General features: G+C 37.6%; 2 protein-coding genes across 3 annotated transcripts in view; both read right to left on the minus strand.

The window, feature by feature from the left end:
- The window catches only part of LOC107036201, a 54,923-nt gene extending 49,769 nt beyond the window's left edge, over positions 1 to 5,154 (minus strand). The window contains exon 1 of the mRNA XM_015253984.1: positions 5,093 to 5,154. The gene's annotated coding sequence lies outside the window, so the exon portion shown is untranslated. The remainder of the gene's footprint in view (positions 1 to 5,092) is intronic.
- A 7,738-nt stretch (positions 5,155 to 12,892) lies between these two features.
- Positions 12,893 to 18,605, minus strand: LOC107036216 (RNA-binding protein spenito). Of its 2 annotated transcripts, none has more exons than XM_015254008.1 (3): positions 18,564 to 18,605; positions 18,176 to 18,327; positions 12,893 to 15,576 (listed from the first exon to the last, which is right to left on the minus strand). In XM_015254008.1, exons 2-3 carry the CDS (start codon positions 18,301 to 18,303, stop codon positions 13,380 to 13,382), a joined length of 2,325 nt encoding a protein of 774 aa, XP_015109494.1. In that variant the 5' UTR covers positions 18,304 to 18,327; positions 18,564 to 18,605; the 3' UTR covers positions 12,893 to 13,379. The 2 variants fall into 2 exon arrangements, with proteins under 2 accessions (XP_015109494.1, XP_015109493.1); XM_015254007.1 differs by having other exon boundaries at positions 18,176 to 18,363.
- Between the last annotated feature and the right edge of the window lie 1,459 nt (positions 18,606 to 20,064).

Genomic DNA, 20,064 nt, shown 5'->3' on the forward strand with positions numbered 1-20,064 from the left:
GTATATACTCATACCGAGTTAGAGCGATTTCGAATAATGATTGAAAAAAATAGTATAGGGGAGGCTGGGGTAAAACGGACACTTTTGACGTTTTTTAAAATGTTAATGAGGGGTTGAAATGTTGATAAAATTTAATATATTTTTTTTTCAATAGAAAGAACAACTTTTTCCCTTTGTGACTTGCCCAAACTGAGCTCAATTAATAAATTTATTTCTGAGTTATGAATAATTTTACAAAAGTCCAAGTGTCCATTTTACCCCACCTTCCCCTATTGTATTACTCGTACACAAAGTTCCACGTTTTCACCCGCATGTATAACTTACTTATTTTTTTATTATCATTTTTGTTTAACGTAATTGGTCACAAGAAGCTTGTGACTGGCCATTAGTCGACCATTACTCGACGCTGCGCGTCTCGTGTCTAATTCAGCCGGTTTCAGGCTTCGTGACATAAAATTTTGTTCAGTACTTGTTGGGGAATTTCGTCCTTAACGTGTGTGGTTACATCACTCGCCTTCGGCTCATGCTGTAAACCCCACACACGTTAAAGACGAAATTGCCCCACATGTACTGAAATATACTATTGTCTCTTTTTTTAAAACGTCCCTTTTCCACGCATTGTGATGAAAAATATCGTTCGCTACTCCTGGGAAAAGTGTTTTTCGGCTCGTGAAATTATATCACTCGCCTTCGGCTCGTGCCATAAACCTCCCACTAGCCAAAAAACTCTTTTCCGCACTGGTAACGAAATATAGTATTTTGTGATACTTGCTTGAAAAGTGAACTCAGCAGGTGTCATAAAAATATGAGTCTGCAATGATATGAGCTAGAAAAGTTTTTTTTGTCACTGCTGCTACGTTCAGCCCGTGTCGAAAGTTGAAACTTGTAAACGAAAAGACTTTTCGTTTACTAGTAAACGAAAAATGACACCGTTCGGCACTCGCTGAACGTAACATCACTAACAAAATAGTATTTCTGCAACACCTGCCTCAAAAGTTCACTTTTCGTGGCAGTTTAGGGGGCGTAAAGTGTTTGTTTTCCTCACGACGTGCGTAAAGTTCAGAGATCGTGCTTAAAGTAAATTACTTCACTCACGACCTTGAACTTTACGCACTCCATGAAAAAAAAAGGAACGCTTCACACTCGTGGCACCTCCGAAAAGTGAACTCGGGAGTTATGACACACGGAGAGAAATATTCAATAAAAATTACATAAGATGCTAGTCACTTAGGAAATCACTGGGCCACTCGACTGGAAATCAAGGAACAAATCACCAGAAAGCACTGGAAATCAAGTAATTTCCATTTTCGGTAGTGATTTCTAAAGATTTCAGGAAATCATTGGAAATCAATAGAAATTAAAAAGAAATCAAGTGCTTTCCGAAATCATTAGAAATCATCGATAAGTGTAAAATTGAAATTGATTTTGCAGTTTAAACTCTACAATTTTTGTTATGGTATCGGTGCGTTCGAAATCACCCCATGCCGAAATGCGATGCTATGAAGTTTTTGACATCCTTACGTATTGTAACGTCATGTAGAAAACTGCCATTATCGACAGATGCCCCACTCTGCTCCCGAAATCATGATTTCTCCAGTGATTTCTTGAAATCAAGAGATCATTTGAATTTACTAGAAATCATGGAAATCACAAGAAATCAAAAGAAATCATGATTTCTAATGTTGATTGAGAAATCACAAAAATCATTCGAGAAATCCCAGAAATCAACAGGAAATCACAGGAAATCATCTAATTCTGGAAATCACGGAGTCACTCGATTGAAGAGTGACCAGCCCCTCGAAATGACGTATCTTTTCCGTAATTCCAGAGCGAAATGTGGTTGTAGGAAATTTTACGGAACTGTCACGGAATTTTTCCAGAGCGTTCCGTAATTTTTATCTGAATCTCCAGTGAAAAATTACGATACCGTCACTTAAATTTTCTGAGTCGATTCCGTAATCGGTTAGCGAATTGTTGCATTCCGTAATTTTTACTGAACACTTCTCTCCGTGCAACAAATAGGATGTGCGTGGGAAAATGTGCAACTTTACGCACTAGTAACACAATAAACTATTGTGTAGGTTGGATATGGCGGTGGGGGGGNGGGGGGGGGGGGGGGGGGGGGGGGTAAACCCTCAATTTTTAGGCTCCAACTAGAATTACCCTGAGCATAAGAGATCACGTAATGATGATGAGACTCCCACAGCGACCGCGGGTGAAGATCATGGTCGTTTTCATGACGAAACGCTGAAAAACATCCACATACGCAGGTGCTATGTGATTCATAACTTCTAAATCTTGTTTATTTTTTGGGGAAAGTTTCGGGCCGCACTGGATAAGTCTCAGTGGTGTTTCAAATAACCGAAATTCATCGACGAACATTGTATCACAACGCGACAAAAGTTTTCAAACAGCTCAAGAAAATTTCCACAACCAAGTGGTTAGTACTTGATGTGAGGGAATTTTACTGCACGGTATACACATTTCACCACGCTGACCTTGAATTTTTTTCGCGCTTTTCATTTTGTCATAATATTCTTTACTATTTGCGAAAAAAATTCCATTCCACTGAAAGTTCCGAGGGGTTGTTCACTACTGAATATCATGAAACAGTGATTGCTGATTTTAAGTGATTTCAAAGTGACTTCACATCATATCAAGGAATTATTGATTTCAAGTGATTTCGTAGGGTTTTGGCTCCGATTTCATGATTTCAAGTGATTTCAACTAATGTCAAATGACGACAAATTTATCATAAATAAGGTAGGGGAGGGTGGGGCAAAATGGAACGATACAAAAAACGAATATAGAGCGAAATTCAGACAACTTTTTTTTTTCACCTAATGTGAGCTCAAAAATGATGATTCGGGGTTTTCATTCGAAAATTCATTCGAATTCGAAATTTTTGAAGAGCAGAAAGATGAGAATTCCTCAACTCATCTGAATTTTCAATCAAAACATTAGTAAACTTTAGTAAACTAAATCATATAATACATTCTTCAATTTTCAATCAATTGAAAATTCAAAAATTCATTTACCTTAACTTTTCAGATTTCTATCAATTTTCAAGAAAAGGGGAGAATGGGGCAAAATGGAACGTTAGTGAATTTTGGTTTTCAAAAACTATAGGACCTTTTTTTAATATTCAATTTATTCATAGAACAATAATAATATTCCAAAGATCTTATTTATTTATCTACAATCGTCTATTACTCTATAATTGAATTTACAGACTTCAGATTATTCTTCAGTTTTTTAACCTTGAATTATCTTTTTTACAATGAAGATAGCAAAATTTTTATAATGACCTTTTTTATAGCCCTTGCAATTCTCTACAAAAAGGTCCTTATCAAAATTCTCCTATCTCCCTTAGATTACAAGATAGCAATAACTACAGAGTAGACTGATGTCACTGACTTAACCCCGAATCATCATTTTGAGCTCAGATAAGGTGAAAAAGTAAGTTGTCTGAATTTCGCTCTATATTCGTTTTTTGTACCGTTCCATTTTGCCCCACCCTCCCCTATTATTCGTCAAAATGCGCGTTGCGTTGATAATAAATTTTCATTTTTTTTCTGTAGTTTTCAACATAAAATTTGTCATTACACCGATTTGGTGAAATCACATGATTTCATTCGATTTCAACTGATTTCACGTGATTTTAGAACTGATTTCATGTAATTTCATCCCAGAGTGCCACAGTGATTTCCCCAGTGAATTACCCCTCGGAAAATTCAGTAGCAATTTTCAGAAGAGTGACATTGAATTCAAAGTAGGTGGGAAAAATTGTGAAATTTGAAAATTGACTGACAATTCAATGGAATTCCAAATTGTTGAGCCGCACGGAAAATGAGAATTTCCCAACTTATTTAAATATTCAACCAAAACATGAATATTCTAAACCGAATTACGCAGCATTTTCCCAAGTTTTTGTGATTTTTATTGCCTTTTATGAAAAACTAAACTAAAATTTACAGTATCCATTGGTTTTATTCTGAAATTGTGAATTTCCGACAATTAAATCCTTTGAATTTTCAGTGGAACTGTCACTTGACAGCAATCTGCAACACGCGTACCGTAAATTTCCGCCAAAAATTGTTAGCAGTGTTGCATCTTTCCGGAGAATTTCTACCATCCCAACCCTCATTCACAGAGCATAACACTTTGTTTTTCAGTTTTGTTCGTTTGACAGCTCTCCACTTTTGCCGGAATTCTCTACATGGAATTGTTAACATCATTTGCTTTATGACATATAAAGTTGAAAGTAGATTTTCGATTATCAGAATGAATACAATAGCTTCTCTATAAATCGAAAAATTCATAATTCATCAATAATAATAACTTCTCTACAAATCGAAAAATTAATAAATCGTCAATAGAAAATAATTGGATCTTCAATACCTGATAAAATTCATAATTCATCAATAATAATAACTTCTCTACAAATCGAAAAATTAATAAATCGTCAATAGAAAATAATTGGATCTTCAATACCTGATAAGTTATCAATCACAACAACCAAAGACTCGTCCGACCGCGCGTTCTCTACAATCAATCTTATCCTCCCAAACCAGCAGTGATCATCCCAAAACTCATGCACTCCAGTCCTTCTTAATGACCTTTCACCACCGACCACACATCACCACCTTGCCACCCACCCCTTGACATTATCATCACTCATGCCTCCAGAACAGCGCAAAAAAATCTATCCGAAGAGCGATAAAATCCGATTAATCATTGAACTCATTCATGTGCACTCTCAAATCTTCGCTTCTAGCAGTGAAAAAAATCTGACCTCATCCATACTTTTATCAAGATCATTCGTCATTTTCTCCCCTCAATTTATATGTCTCGTTTCACTCCGACACTGAGGAAATCCAATTGAAAAAATCGGAAAAACTGCTTCCAAGAATTGTCAACTTCTTCACTGACATAAATAAATAAATTAAAATAAACATAAATAAATTCTGTTATTACTCCTTCTTCCACTTAACGCACCGGCGTCATGATCTCACGAAGTTGTTTATCACTTTGAGTCGAAGATAGAGTCATAACAAAGCCACGAGGAACATAATAAATGCGATTATCTTACCTCTTTGGGCAGTGCGATACCGTCGACTGCGGATATCTGACAAACTGTGCACCGCCTTCACCCACTCTCTCATCATCAATTTTCTCTCTCATTTTAAAGCGTTACACTGGCCAGATACCTCATCTCACTCCCTCCTCACATCCCTCGCGCCTCGCAGCACCGCCAGACCTGCGCGATGAGTATTATTTTTTTTATTTTTATAGCGCACCACTGACTCGTGGATATTGCCATCAATATTGTTGCAATCTTCATTGAGAATGTAAAAATGTCGGAGCGGGAGAGATTGGGGATAATAAAGTGGATTGATACTCTATCGCGAGGAAGCGATGGACAGGGGTGTGGGTTACACACGTGAAATTCTTCCTGGGTTAACGCCCGGCGATTCAACTAGGGTTTGGCAATGTTTTTGCGAAAGGGCGGGATGTTGTTCGGCTGTGTTTGGAGTGAATTCACGCTTGCGCGTAGGAATTATTGTCAGGTTTGAGTTCCTTTTCTTTTTATTTTGTTGAAAGCACTTCATATTGAGGCACGCAAAGATAAACAAATTCATTAATCGAGTTGTCTAATCTGACTTGATGTGAGGAGGGCAGAATCATGTTGGAAATTGACTTGTTTCATGCACGGAGAGAAATGTTTAGTCAAAATTACGGAACAATTCGCTCATCGACTGCGGAATCGACGCAGAAAATTTAAATGACGATATCGTAATTTTTCACTGGAGATTCAGATAAAAATTACGGAATGCTCTGGAAAAATTCCGGGACAGTTCCGTAAAATTTCCTATAACCACATTTCACTCCAGAATTACAGAAAAGATACGTAATTTTTATTGAATATTTCTCTCCGTGCCTGCTGATATCAATGGCTCAAGCAAAGTTTCACGTGGAATCGTATATTTCGAGACTAGAGCGATGAAAATTTCTTCATCACGATGTGAAGCCACTTCGCACGTATGTGATGACCAGGGTTGTGCGTGTAAATTACGTTGGTAAATTACACCGTTTTTTACCGACGTAATTTACGAAAATTACCTCGACGAGTTTTTTACATTTTTTACATTCCTTCGAAAAGCTTGCAATTTTCGATGGCTAGAATGTTTTATTTTATTCCGCGTGACAAAGACGCAGTATTGGACACATAAAAAATAGTATATTGTGGACGAGGACAGATAAACTACGAATTTTAATTTCACTTTGTTCGGTTAGAACGCGGTTCTCGGTACTTGAGGCATAAAATATCATTTTATGTCCCTAGGACTGTAAAACCGCGATTCTAATATCGATTTCCTCGATTGAATTGCGGTTTTCGGGCCCAGAGACATAAAATATTGTATGCCACACCGCGATAAAACCATTTCCTGACTCGTATGATAAAAAAATCCACGAATNCCGCGTGACAAAGACGCAGTATTGGACACATAAAAAATAGTATATTGTGGACGAGGACAGATAAACTGCGAATTTTAATTTCACTTTGTTCGGTTAGAACGCGGTTCTCGGTACTTGAGGCATAAAATATCATTTTATGTCCCTAGGACTGTAAAACCGCGATTCTAATATCGATTTCCTCGATTGAATTGCGGTTTTCGGGCCCAGAGACATAAAATATTGTATGCCACACCGCGATAAAACCATTTCCTGACTCGTATGATAAAAAAATCCACGAATCGCGGCATTTTAAGAAACACAAAAACATGACTTCATACCTCGTAAAGAGTAAATTTCACGAGGGTCAAACGTTGTAAAAGACCAATGTCACAAGTCATCTCCGTTGTGAGAAAGTCAATCTCATTATCAACTGAACTTTATTGGATGTTCCGCTTTATTATCTGTAGCCCGGGAAAAACCCAGTTGGACCTGAAAAGAACCATTTTGTACTGAAGAGTTCAAAAAAGCTACCAAAGACAATTGAATTAGTTTCGTCATTTAAGAATGTTGAATCAGACAAGTTAATGTCAAGACACAAGGTGATGACGCCACGAATTCAATAGAGATCAATAAATAATGAGATTGACCCTTGTAAAATTCATCCCTTACACGGTATGACCCTCGTGATTTATCACCCTTGTGAGGTATAATCTTCGCGAAGCTTCACGGTTTACGATGAAAAGTAACGTCGGCTGGTTTTTTACATTTATTACATTTATTACGTAAATTACGCGTTTTTTACGATGTCATGTAAAAAACTGCGATCATCGACAGATGCCCAACACTGGTGCTGACAAATAGCGTCCGACAGTCATGGGAAAAGCGTACTTCGAGCCGTGGGAGGTAGGCTACACCTCTCACACGTAAAAAACTACTTTTCATCACACAGCCCGTAAAACGTCGTTTTACAAAAACAACACTTCGTGTCCGTCAAAAACGGACATTGTGAAGAAATAGTATTGTTCGATACGCGTGAGACGGAAATTCCCGTCTCACATCTGTCGAACAATATTTTCTGACAGTATAATGTTACGCTCAACGAGTGGCCGAACTGTGACAATAATCGGAAGGTACCGGGTTCAAATCCTGGCCTGGACTATCCATTTTTTTCAGTAAAAAATTTTCTAGTTATTCATTTTGAGAGTAATTCCGGTTCCCCTCCTCCGTTATCTAAATCCCATCCAATGATTTCCTATGGAGTCACAAAGATGTGGAACGCTATATAAATTCCCTTCTTTAATGTAATGTTTGTTTACTTGTAAACAAAACGGGCACAGTTCGGCCACTCGTTGAACGTAACATCACTGTCAAACAATATTGTTCGACACATGTGAAACGGGAATTTTCCAATTCCGTTTCACTCATATCGAAATATACTAATTCGTCACTGGACCGAAAACAACTTTTTTGACACTATCAATCTATGCTTGTTTTCATTTGCGTGTAGATCAACTGTGTGTGAACAAATTGAAACTCAATCGCAAGACAGTTGAGGCATTTGAACGATTTTGAAGGTTTTTACTTGTTATAACCCCTTTCGCCGTTAAAAATCCTTTGGAGATTGTTCTATTAATTTCCTGATCCAAAGGGAGGAAGTTATTGTGATGATCCCGAAAATGAAATGCTGAATTTCGATGGTTTGTTCGCGCATCATGACCTTTAGAGCCTGCAATTTTTTCGAAGACATGTGTGCGTATAACGATTTCTCCGGAACAAATTAACCGATTCAACTTTTGTTCAATCGATGTGTCTTTAGGCAACTTTGAACTAATTAATTGACGAAAAGGATTACCCCACGGTTTGTTATCTATTCCCATGAAAGATATGAAAAAAAATGACAAAATGGTTTTTTTTTCTCCGAAATCCTACTATTTTACCTAGAAAAATGGTGAGATTGGAGTTTTTTTGAAATATTGTAAGATGATGATTCCATTCCTGCTCATTTAGTAACTTCCAAAGCTTTCACAACTTCTTATCGGAAATCCTGCACAGTTTTCTCCCGCAGAAAATTTCGTGCACAACCGAATCAGTGAGTAAATCGATAGTGAGTAGATAAGGTATTGTCTAAAAATCGTTCCAACGTGGTGAAATTTTGAGACATTGTTTCAAAAAACTGGGAAGAGCATTGGGAAAAATAAATATGCCGCAAAACCGGGATGAAGGAATGAGAAAGTGTAAAAACGGGAAGATATACGGTGAAATGGATTTCATTATGATCCACATATGACCTCCATATGACCCTCATCACTCTTTTAACCCTCATTCTGTCCCTTGTGATCCTAGTTTTCATAGGAAATCCCGTTGGAAATCTGATGGGATATTCTATAAGACATCTTCCCAGAAAACAATTTTTGCCAGTGCCATCTAAAAATTAACAGGACACCGACAACTTATCGACAAATTGTTGACATACTGTTTGCTGGGTTGTAGGAAATCCAATAGGAAAAACCTGATAGGGAATCCTATAGAAAATCCTATCTGAAAAATCCTATAGGAAATGTTAGAATTTTCCACAGGATTTCCGATAAGAAATCCTATAATTAATATCCTATGTGGTCACTGCCGACAAAGTCATATCTATCAATTCTGCCTTTAGAAATAATTATCTACATCGCATCAATTTGAATTTTGGTTTCAACTTTGTGCAAGATTGAATACATGAAAAATTTAGTAATTGACTGAAGAAATAAGCCGACTAGAACATGATATCCTCCATTAGCTATAAAATATATCGTGGAATCGTCATTGCACCCCCAAATCATTGACGAAGCGGCAGTAAAATTGAGGAATATCTCCGAATCTACGAGCGGCAGCATAATTTTTGCAGGAACTCATTTCGTAGCTCTCATTCTGCTCTGAAAAAGCTTCTTTGATGTATTTCATCATCTTCCTTCCAAGATGTCCATCGAAAAATGGCGCCAGGTGAAGTGTTCGAAGGCCTTTATTGCAGCTGAAAAAAATTTTACACGGAAATTTCGGAGAAATCTATGATCAATTCCACCCTCATGATCATTTACCGAGATTGAACAGTTAATATGAGTTATGTGAAGCACCCATTCTCAACAAAATTCATCTCTTTTGTTAGTTTTTCTATTTCACACAATTGAAAAAATGAGAAAATTTTCAGCTATAATACCCCAAGACCTCCAAAATTATCGGATATTTCCCGATTGTTTTGTTGCGTAACGAGAGGGAGAAGTTTTGCAGATTAAAATCCCGAACGCGCAGCGCGAGGGATTTTTGTGCAAAACTTATCCCGATCGTTGATACGCAGGAACACATGAAGGAATGTTCGATTAATTTTGGAGGTCGAGTGGTATTCGACGGATTATTTTTGTTGTGCCACACAAAACGACGCTAGTCAAAGGAGGTACATTATTTGACTCATAAGTGAAAAATAATCAAAATAATCGATTAATTCTTATATTCATAAATTTTATAATTCACAAAGAGAATTTTCAATTATAAATCATAGTTTTTTTATTAATATTTTTAGATTTTCTTGACGGACACTCAACAATCACTTTGGAGAGTGACCATACTACTTTAATACCCGAGTGGATTATCTTTCGAACGTGATCTTGTTATTTTTTTTATTTTGATAATCTATTTTTCAATTATTTTTTAAATTTTTATGTTATTCTTTGTTTTTATTTTGATAATCTGAAATGATCTCCAATTGCTATTCAGTTTTACATAGCCCTGGAGTCTTCAAAAGTTATAATTGTACAATTAAAAAAACGTTGAAAAAAGCTGAACATTTTCAAAGAGCGTTTCTGTATAATATTGGGAAATAAACCCAATAGAGAGGAAATCACAAATTAATAATTTGATGTATCTAATGGCTGTTAGGTCGTCATTTGTCACAATAGTCAATGGCTGTCAGATCGTTAATTACTTTACATTATGACGATCGAGAAACAATCAGATAACGTTCGAAAGATAATCCATCAGGGCCTTAATGTAATAAATAATAATTTTGCCTTATGGAGAGAGCTGCCGAATGGGAAGTCCCGTACATCCAATTGAATATCCATAATAATATTAATATATGAGACGATTCAAAGAAGTTTAAATTCATTAGCGGACCCCCACCCACAATTTTGAAGAATAATTTAGTAGGGGCTGTGGGTGTAAACAGAAACTACCCAAGCTTCGACTCTAAGAAACTTCAGTAATGAAATTTCTGCAAAAAACTCCCGTAACTGAAAATAAAATAGGCCTCCAACTTGAGCTCTGGTATTCTCTATAAATGTTGAAGAGGATTTTGCCGAAAAAAAATTCTCGAAGTGCTTGAACACCCTCAAGTGTCAACTCTCGACTCTCCCCTCCAGCCAGTTGACACAAATTTCCACAGACCAGGACAAACCTCTTCCAACTGATGCATTTTCAGTAAAAAAAGTGTTTAAGCTTGTAGCAAAAATTTATTGGCACTCATTTACAATTTAAGACTTGATTTTTTCTCTCCTCTAACGTCCCATCACCTTCTCCTCACCTCCCACTCGAACCTGAAACACAAAGAACTCTTTTTCTCTCCTCTCGATGGAACTTACCATAATCCTGCCCAATTCCCCTGGATCTTTGGAAAAAAAAATCCCAGAAGCACCGACACTCGAAATCACGCCCAACTAAACATGTTCCTCCAGAAGCATAACTCATGTTCATCACGATTCTTTCAAAATATCACCAACTCTTCCACCATTGAATTATCAAACCAACAAACAAAACCATTTTCGAATCAGGAAGCACGAAAAAAGAGCTCATATCACTTTACACAAAGTCCTAAAATGTCAACAATTAAAAAATTGACCAAAAAGCCAGTAATGCTGTGACGCTTCATCATCAAATGTCCGTTTCAAACAACTAAACAATGAATTGATTAACTCGAAAGAATTTTAAAAACTAATCACAACACAATTTATCCATATTTAACAATGTCACAGCTCAACTTGTACTGTTTATAACCATAAAAAAACACTCGAAATATTCATATTATATCCAACAACGAAAGAAACTCCGCATGGATAATCGAAGGAGAAACATATCCGCATGCAACAACAATATCCATTGACATAAAACTCATTTTGCATTTAAAATTCCTCCTCTGAAATCATGAAACTTCACTGCGCACCAAGAGATGACCAACAGAACTCCAAGACATATTTTCATTAATTTAACACCTGAGAAATATTCAATTTAATCCGCATCTGAATGTGGCATCAGCTCCTCCAGTAGATTTATCTCAGAATTTGATTTTTTTTGGGCGATTGAACAAATTAAACACACAATCATTTGCTTTTTATCTGCGGCATCTATTTTTCTCATAATGATAAAGATTTTTGCATCTTTCAGACACACCTGATACACTTTTTAAATCCACTGCACCTTTTTAATGGCTCGTCGACGCTCTTTGGACATCGGGGCACTGCACAAAGTAGAAAAAAAAAAATACTCATTCAAATGATTTTCTTATGCATCGAAACACAATTTAGAATCATTATTTCGGTCTACACGGTTCCCGATACCTCTGAGACGTCGACGAGTGCACGAACAATTCACTTTTATCGAATTTGTTTGCATTTTCAATTTTTTTTTTTCGTTTTTTTTTCAATAAATCGTTTTTTACATCACTGTATACAAGCATCTCTCAACTATTCATTTCATGTTTTTGTTTTGTTTTTTTTTTCGTGATTAATTTCATATTGAAATTCTCTCGATTAATCGTCAAATTCAGTTATTCACGTACACAGCGACTCTGCACTTGAACCACCATATCCGATAAATTAAAAAAAAAATTATTATTCCCTCCTCTAAACATGTGGACTTGAACGCCGTTACTCTCCTCTGAAAAGAAAAAAACATTTTTGGCTTTTTTCGCGTCACAATTCATCAGGTTCAAACTAACTTTGAACATTCACCACCACTAGGGCCACAGTGTCCAAAAGAAACTATTGATTATCTCAATTTCTCTCGATAATATCCAAAATCCACAGTTTTTGTTTTCTCATATTTCATTCAACTAAACTGAAACTTATTCACATTATTTCTCAATTGTTTTTTTTTTATCTCATTTCAATGACACAATCACTTAACTAGTTTACGTCACACATGTGTAAATCTTCCTATAATGAACGAACATGAGGGGGAGAAAAAAAAATGAAGAATCATTTATGCTGATTAATCATTAAACCTAATTAGATAATTCAGTAGCGAAGAGGTAAAACGGTTCAAGTCGATTTTGACTATTGGCCAGTTTTCATTGAATAGCTCGGAATCTAGGGGGGATAGCAAAATTTTTGTCATGACCTTTTTTGTAGCCCTCACTGCGCTCTACAAAAAAGGTCTCTACAAAAATTTCGTTATTCCCCTTAGATTCGGAGATATTCCTCGAAAACTCAGCTGAGACCCAAGTCGACTCGAACCGTTTTACCACTTCGCTACTGAATCAATCAACAGTAGATTAGTTTCACGTTTTCTCCTCAATTTTCTGGCTGTCTATCCTTATCTTAATTCATATATAAATGTACTTTATATATAAGTGCATTATGATTTTTAATTCCACAAATGAATTAAGGCAAAAGTGCTAAAACAATGTCACCCACTCGTCTAACATTTCGCCTCAATTCTCAATTAATTAAAAATGAATAAAATGAAGGAAAAAATCGACCCCATCTGTGATATCTACATGTCCCAATTGAAAGAAAAAAACACGTAAAATTTTTCATTGCAATACCTCTCCCCCCCCCCCCCCCCCCCGGCACACACTGAAATTTTGGAAGAGAATGCAAAATAAATAATCACATCGAATCGTGTAAAAAACTCCAATGTAAAATTTCAGGAAGACAGTATCCCCCCACAATTTATGCGCTCCCCCCCTTGACAACAACAATAACCAGATGATCCTCCTTGAGGCCCTCTTCACTCAAACTGGGACAAGTTCTCTTCAACAACTCAGTGGAAAAGGCACAAGGAGGAAAAGCATAAAGCACCCCAGTGCCCTCAGTATCCTTATTAAGCAATGAAATAACTCCAGCAGCCTCTTTCTGCTTGAGATAAGATACTAAATTTCTGAGTGGTCTTGTCTGAACATTGGCATCCTCATTGGTGACAGCAGTGCTGGAACCAGCGAGCCCCAAGAAAATGGCGTGTGAGCTGGACGTTTGAATTCTCTTGGAGACATCATCCAACTTTGGCTGATCAAGTCTGAGCCTCTGGGTAATTCTCAGCATGTGTTTGCCCTCCTCGTCCTTCATGAGTGCTTCAATGATCTCAGTGTCGCCGTCAGTGAGATGAAACTTGGCTGGGAAAAGTGAATTCTTGAGAATAAGCGCCCCTGACCAAACAGCAATGGCTTTCCTGGCGACTTCAGCCAGTGTTCTTGACGTAGACAGCATGCCAGTTCTCGTGGTCTCGGAGTCTGAGTCTGAATCGATGGGTCGTCTTCTGGGTGATCTCGATCTGGATCTGTCGACCCCAGGCTCCCTCGATATCGATCGTCTCAGCCTCGGTGCTTCGTACTCAATATCAGGCGGTGGTCTCCTGCTCGGCCACTCTGTCTCCTCCCTCACGTAGCCCTCGGGATAAGTATTCCTGTAGCTTGCACTTGACCCACCCCTGCCACCTCTGCGCTCGTGCCAACCGCCTCTTCCACCTCGGAAACCCCTCGAGCCATAACTAAACTCAGTCTCCCCTCCGTAACTCTCGTAAGGTTCGTAATCCACTGGCCTCTGTCTGAATTCCCCTGAGTTCTCCTCAGAATAGGGTCTCGGCTTAAACCCAAACCCAGGAGTGACATCAGCAAAGTCCACCCTGAGCCTCCTGTCAGGTCCCCCCAGAGGGAATCCCCTCATCTCCTTGACAGCAGCTTGTGCAGCATCAATGGAGTCGTACAAAATGTAACCGTTACTGTCCCCCTTGATGTAATCAATCTTCTTGATCGCTCCGAATCTATCGAACTCTCGTTCCAACTGAGGCACTGATGTCCACGGGCCCAATCCTCCCACCCAGATTCTCGTCGTGGGTGTTGCCTTACCGTAACCAATTTTGCACTGGAACTTGCCGATATATTGACCCGATAATTCGACCTTACAACGATGCGCCATGTCCAGGGTCTGGAATCTCACGAAGGCGTAGGCATTTCCAGTGCCTGGTGGGGGTCTCTTGATGTCGATATCATCGACAATTCCGTATTTTGAAAAAATCCTGCGGAGCTCTTCCTCGGTGATGTTTATCTCCAAATTACCAGCGAAGAGGGTTCTTGTGGCCAGTGGATCGTCCTCTGGAGAGACGTGATGGAGGTAATTCGGGAATTTGTCCTTTTTGTTCTCAACTCTCTCGAAGCCGTGCACAGGGTGACGAATCATCATGTGACGAGGGGGGCCGTAGTGGTGGGGTGGACCACCTGGGTGATGAACGTGGGGGGGCCCATGGTGCATTGGTGGACGGACGAAGTCGTGGTGAGGTGGAGGAATGGCCTCTCGACGCATCTCCCTGTGCGGGGGCATTCCCACTGGTGGACCGTAGACCCTCTCGTAACGCTCGATCGGCCGATGGCGCTCAGGACCTGGTGAACGTGCATAATATCTGTCGTACTCTGGAGGACTGATTGAACGAGCTCGACGATAAGTCTCTGGCCTCTCGTAGACTGGCTCGACAATGGCCACTTTGTCGTAGATTATTATTCGAGGCTTCGCGTGCTTGGCGTCTCTGGCGTCCTCGGAGCTTCTGAAGCAGACGAAGGCGACGCGTTCGTCGAGCTCGTGGGAAATGCGAATGGAGAATTCACCGAATTTCTTGTATTCACGGTAGAGGGTGTCTTTTATTATCTCGTCACTGGCCTTTTGGTGGATTGAGGAGACGCAGAGGACTTTGTAGCTGTACTGGCGCTCGGGGGGAATCTCACGAGCTGGGGGCCGGAGGTACTCGTCTCGGTGGGATGAGGACTCGACGTAGCGGGCGTGGGATGAGGCCCGGGGTGGGGGACTGGGACTGCGCGCTCCTCGGCTGCGACGACGGATTCTGTCCGGGGTTATACGCTCGTCGCTGGATTCATCGTACCTGGGGAAGGAGGTAAACTTGTGAGAGAGGGTTCAATTCAGTGGCGAAGTGGTAAAACGGTACAAGTCAATTTTGACTACTGACCAGTTTTCAATGAATATCTCGGAATCTAAGGGAGATAGCAAAATTTTTGGTATAACCTTTTTTTACGAGCCGATTGAGAGCTACAACAAATTTGTGTTTGATGAGGAACTAGTTTAAGGTGGATGTGGGAGAAATGGTTTTCAGATTGTTTTTTTTTAATAAATGAAAAAATATTAATCCATGCGAAAAAGTGGCAACATCGTCGGTAGTGTTTTTTTTTCACCAGGAGCTGGTACCACTGGCTCGAGGGAGCTCCAATCACAACGCTTCATCGCTCTCAAGAGACGTTTAAATTGACCGCGCTACCCCCACCCGATCGGTACTTGAGACGTTGCTGCTCGTTTGGGCTGCGTGCGCAGAAATTTCATTTTTCAGTACTTTTTTCGCTATTATTAATAAACAATGCTCCTAGGCGACAAACTTTTTCACTCAAAAAATCAGTGATCACATGTTCTAAATGTCTCTAAAGTTTCATGACTTTGGCTGCTTTTTTTCCTTGAGTTTTGCAGTTTTTTTGCAATTTCCATAAGATAGGTTAAATGACCACTTTTTCAAAAATTCATAATAAATTAACCATGTGCCCCAGCAGTCTGAAACTTTGCACACGCCTTTTCCATCATTTAAAGGATACGTAAAAAATAAAAGAGAAAAATGGCTGCTTTTTTTCTAACCTTCCGGGTTCGCCCGATTATTCGTAAGCTGTAGTTAAAAGATGATTACGATAACTATACTGGTTAATTTGATTTTTATAGTTGTTCAAGATATCAAGATTTTCATGAATTTCCCTGAAAGTGAGCTTTCTAATGGTTTCTTCAAATGTGATGTTTCAAATTCATTCAATTATGTATAAGTAACATTTATGTCAAAATGGCCGGTCAGTCTTTGATTTTTCATAATTTTTATTTTTCACTTTTGTGAATAATATTGCAAAAATAGAAATTATTGATGATACAAGAAGAATTTCGAATGATTAGAGAACAATATTGATGATTCTATTCTGGAGTGGAGCCACTTTTATCCAAAAACAAAGAAATCACTGGAAGAACTACGCTTCATCACTCGTTCATCAATGCGTTAATAAAATATTCTGTTGAAATTGTTTCTACAGAAATTCCTCAAAGCTTCCCAAGTTTGTTTTGCTTTAAATTTAACAATTTCTATGTGGGGAAACTTCACGTTTTCTTCCTTAAAAATTTTATTAAAACCTTACGTAATCCAATGTTTACCATTTTTCCAAAATTGTTGATGTCCAAATTTCGTCAAAGTGTTTGATTTCTCACAATAAAAGTGAAAAACATAGTAAAAATAAAAATTACTGCTATGCTACAGGAAAAATTTCGAATAATTGGGGAAGAACAAATAACATACTAATGACTCTATTCAGGAGTGAACTCATTTTTATAAAAAAAAAAAAAAAACCACTGGAAGGGAATCCAATCTCATTACTTTTTATCAATGAGTTAATGTATTCTGTTGGAATTGTCTCTGCAGAAATTTCTTGATTGAAGTTCCCCAAGTTTGTTTTGCAGAAAATTTAACCATTTCTATGTGGGGAAACTACAAATTTTCCTCTTCGAAAATTCCATTGGAGCCTTACAACCCAATGTTTACAAATTTCTTCAGAACTCTCCATGCCTAAATTTCGTCGGTCTTTGATTTTTTATAATAAAAGTGAATAATATTGCAAAAATCAAAATTATTGATATGATACAAGAAAAATTTCCAATGATTAGAGAAGAACAAATTACATACTAATGATTCTATTCGGGAAAGGGGCCCCTTTTATCCAAAAACTAAAAATCACTGAAAAAACTATTATCACTTTCCCATCCATGAGTTGATGAAATATTCAGTTGAAATTTTTTCTAAAAAATTTCCTCCACTGAAATTTCCCAAGTTCGTTTTGCTTGAAATTTTATAATTTCTATCTGGAGAAACTTCACATTTTACTCCTTAAAAATTCCACGAGAGCCTTACACAACGCAATGTTTACCAATTTCTTCAGAACTAGGGGAGAGTGGGGTAAAATGGACACTAGTCTTTTGTTTTAATTACTCATAACTCAGAAACAAATTTATCAATTCAGCTCAGTTTAGGCTCATCACAAAGGGAAAAAATTGTTCTTTGCAATGAAGAAAAAATTATTAAATTTTACGAACATTTCAACCCGTCATTAACATTAAAAAAAAGTCAAAAGTGTCCATTTTACCCCAACCTCCCCTACTTATATCTAAACTTCTTCAAACGTTTAAATTTATCAATACAAATAGTATTTATTTAACAATACTGCAAAACAAAAATTATTAACACAAGAAAACTTTTGAATGATTAAAGAACAATCAGCACACTGAGAACTTCATTCCATAGTAAAATTACTTTAAAAAAAAAACAAATCACTGAAAGAACTACTCCCAGCACTGTTCCATCAATAATTTGATGGAGTGATGCAGCCGAAGCTGAAAGGGCAATGGCGTCCCTAAAAGAGGAAACTCCCACACTTCCAATGCACAATTACCTTCCCATCGATGATCTGCTTCGCTTGACTCTGGGCGGTGGTGTATCACGGGATGAGCTCCGCTTCATGTTATTGTTTCGGATTTTAACCGTGATTTTATGCCGGTCGTCCCGCGGAATCCCAATCATCAACGCTGGTTGTCGCACCTCGAACTGTTGGTGTATCGAACCGTTGTGTCGAAAAAAAAACTACAATGAAAAATTCTCGTGGGGTAAACGGGAGTCGTGTCGCAGGGTGGGAGGGATTTGGGGAGTGGTTATTGTCTCAATGCAATGGAGATTGTTAGATTCAACGTGACAATATGAAAATGACAATGGCAATGATAAGAAAACGCGATAATTTTGGAGATTTTGTCGGACGGGCACTGATGACTGATACCGACACTCACTTCTACTTGTAAAATGGCGACCGGTGATGCCACTTTCGGTGGCGTTCCTTTTCACCACTTCGATGGCAGCGCGCTCAAGTGCTGATCTATGAGAACTATCAGAAAGCGCGCGCAGTATCGTTCTAGGTTTGAAATTCACTGCTGAAGTTCAGGAATCGGCAAAAATCACTACTTTAGTAATATTTATTTCATTCTTAATTTATTTATTTATTTGATCTGTTTCATGAGGTACAACCCTGTAACAGCAATCTTGGATCATATAAAAAATTTCACTACTTTAGTAATACTAAAAGAGGTTTGTTTTAAATTAAATTGAAATTTAATGGAAATTAAATTAAATTAAATCTTGAAAATTCAAGAAAATTGGATTTTTCATGTTGAAGAATCATTGATTTTTCAATGAAAGCTTGAATTTCCGAACTCATCGTGAAAACTGAATGTCACATACAATAGATTGAAAATTCAGAAAAGTTATTGCCTGGATTTTCAAAATTTTCAAGGTTTTTCCTGAAAATCGAGAATTATTTGAATATTCAAGAAATTAAGTGACTCGTCAATGAAGAATTCTACAGAAACTTCATGTAACTTTGTCGTTGTTAAAAATTTCAAGCTTTTTCATTTGAAATTTCAAGAGTAATTTTCCAACAGTGTAATTCTCAATTATTATTAAACAATTGATTCAAAATTTCTGCATTGGATTTTTCGATTAATCAAATAATGATTATTCTTGCCAAGTTGATTACTGATTTATAAAATATTTAAAAGATTGATGATTAAATTAATAAAAATTAAAAAATTGTGCAAATTGCACTATGAGGTCCCGGTTTTATTCTATGGTTTTTGGGTCGTAGAATCCAAATTTGTTTATTGGCCAACGCTCAAGAGAAGCATTTAAAAGTTATTAATAATTGAATTGTTCAAATGGGCATTGCTTTGCACCATTGAGTTGTTCAACATAAAAGTTAAAATGAAAAATGTTCGTCTTTTCAAGACGAATCCATTCCCGTTTGATTTATCCTGATATCTCAATAACTTTCACTGAAGGTAGTGATACCGCGAGACACTACGAGACAAAACTTTGGAGAGATGATCTCGGTCTCAATGAACATCAGAATCTTTGCTCTCATTTCAGTGTCGAAATAAGCAGTATCGACTCCTCTCGTGATGACTCCGCCTCAATGTCTCTCATCTCGGTCTTAAGTTTTTCGAGTTTTTAAATGTAAAATCTCGATTTGTCTCGTCTCGATATTCTACATCCTGGATCTGTGCGCGCGCTTTCGCGCGCGCTTATCTATTTGTTGTGAAAATGAAGAAATCGAATTTATTAAACTTCATATACTCATAGATGTTTTATAAATATTGATAATGACTTAAAGAGAATTAAGAGAAGGAAGAGTGAAACATCACTGAATAATTTTTAATCTTCGATTAATTCCTTTTTTTACGTTTGAAAATAATCTGATTGAAATCTGTAATAGCTGAAAAATGAGGGGAGGGTTAT

This window comes from Diachasma alloeum, unplaced genomic scaffold, assembly GCF_001412515.2.
Source record: "Diachasma alloeum isolate Michigan unplaced genomic scaffold, Dall2.0 Dall_scaffold_00206, whole genome shotgun sequence".
Classification (NCBI taxonomy): domain Eukaryota; kingdom Metazoa; phylum Arthropoda; class Insecta; order Hymenoptera; family Braconidae; genus Diachasma; species Diachasma alloeum.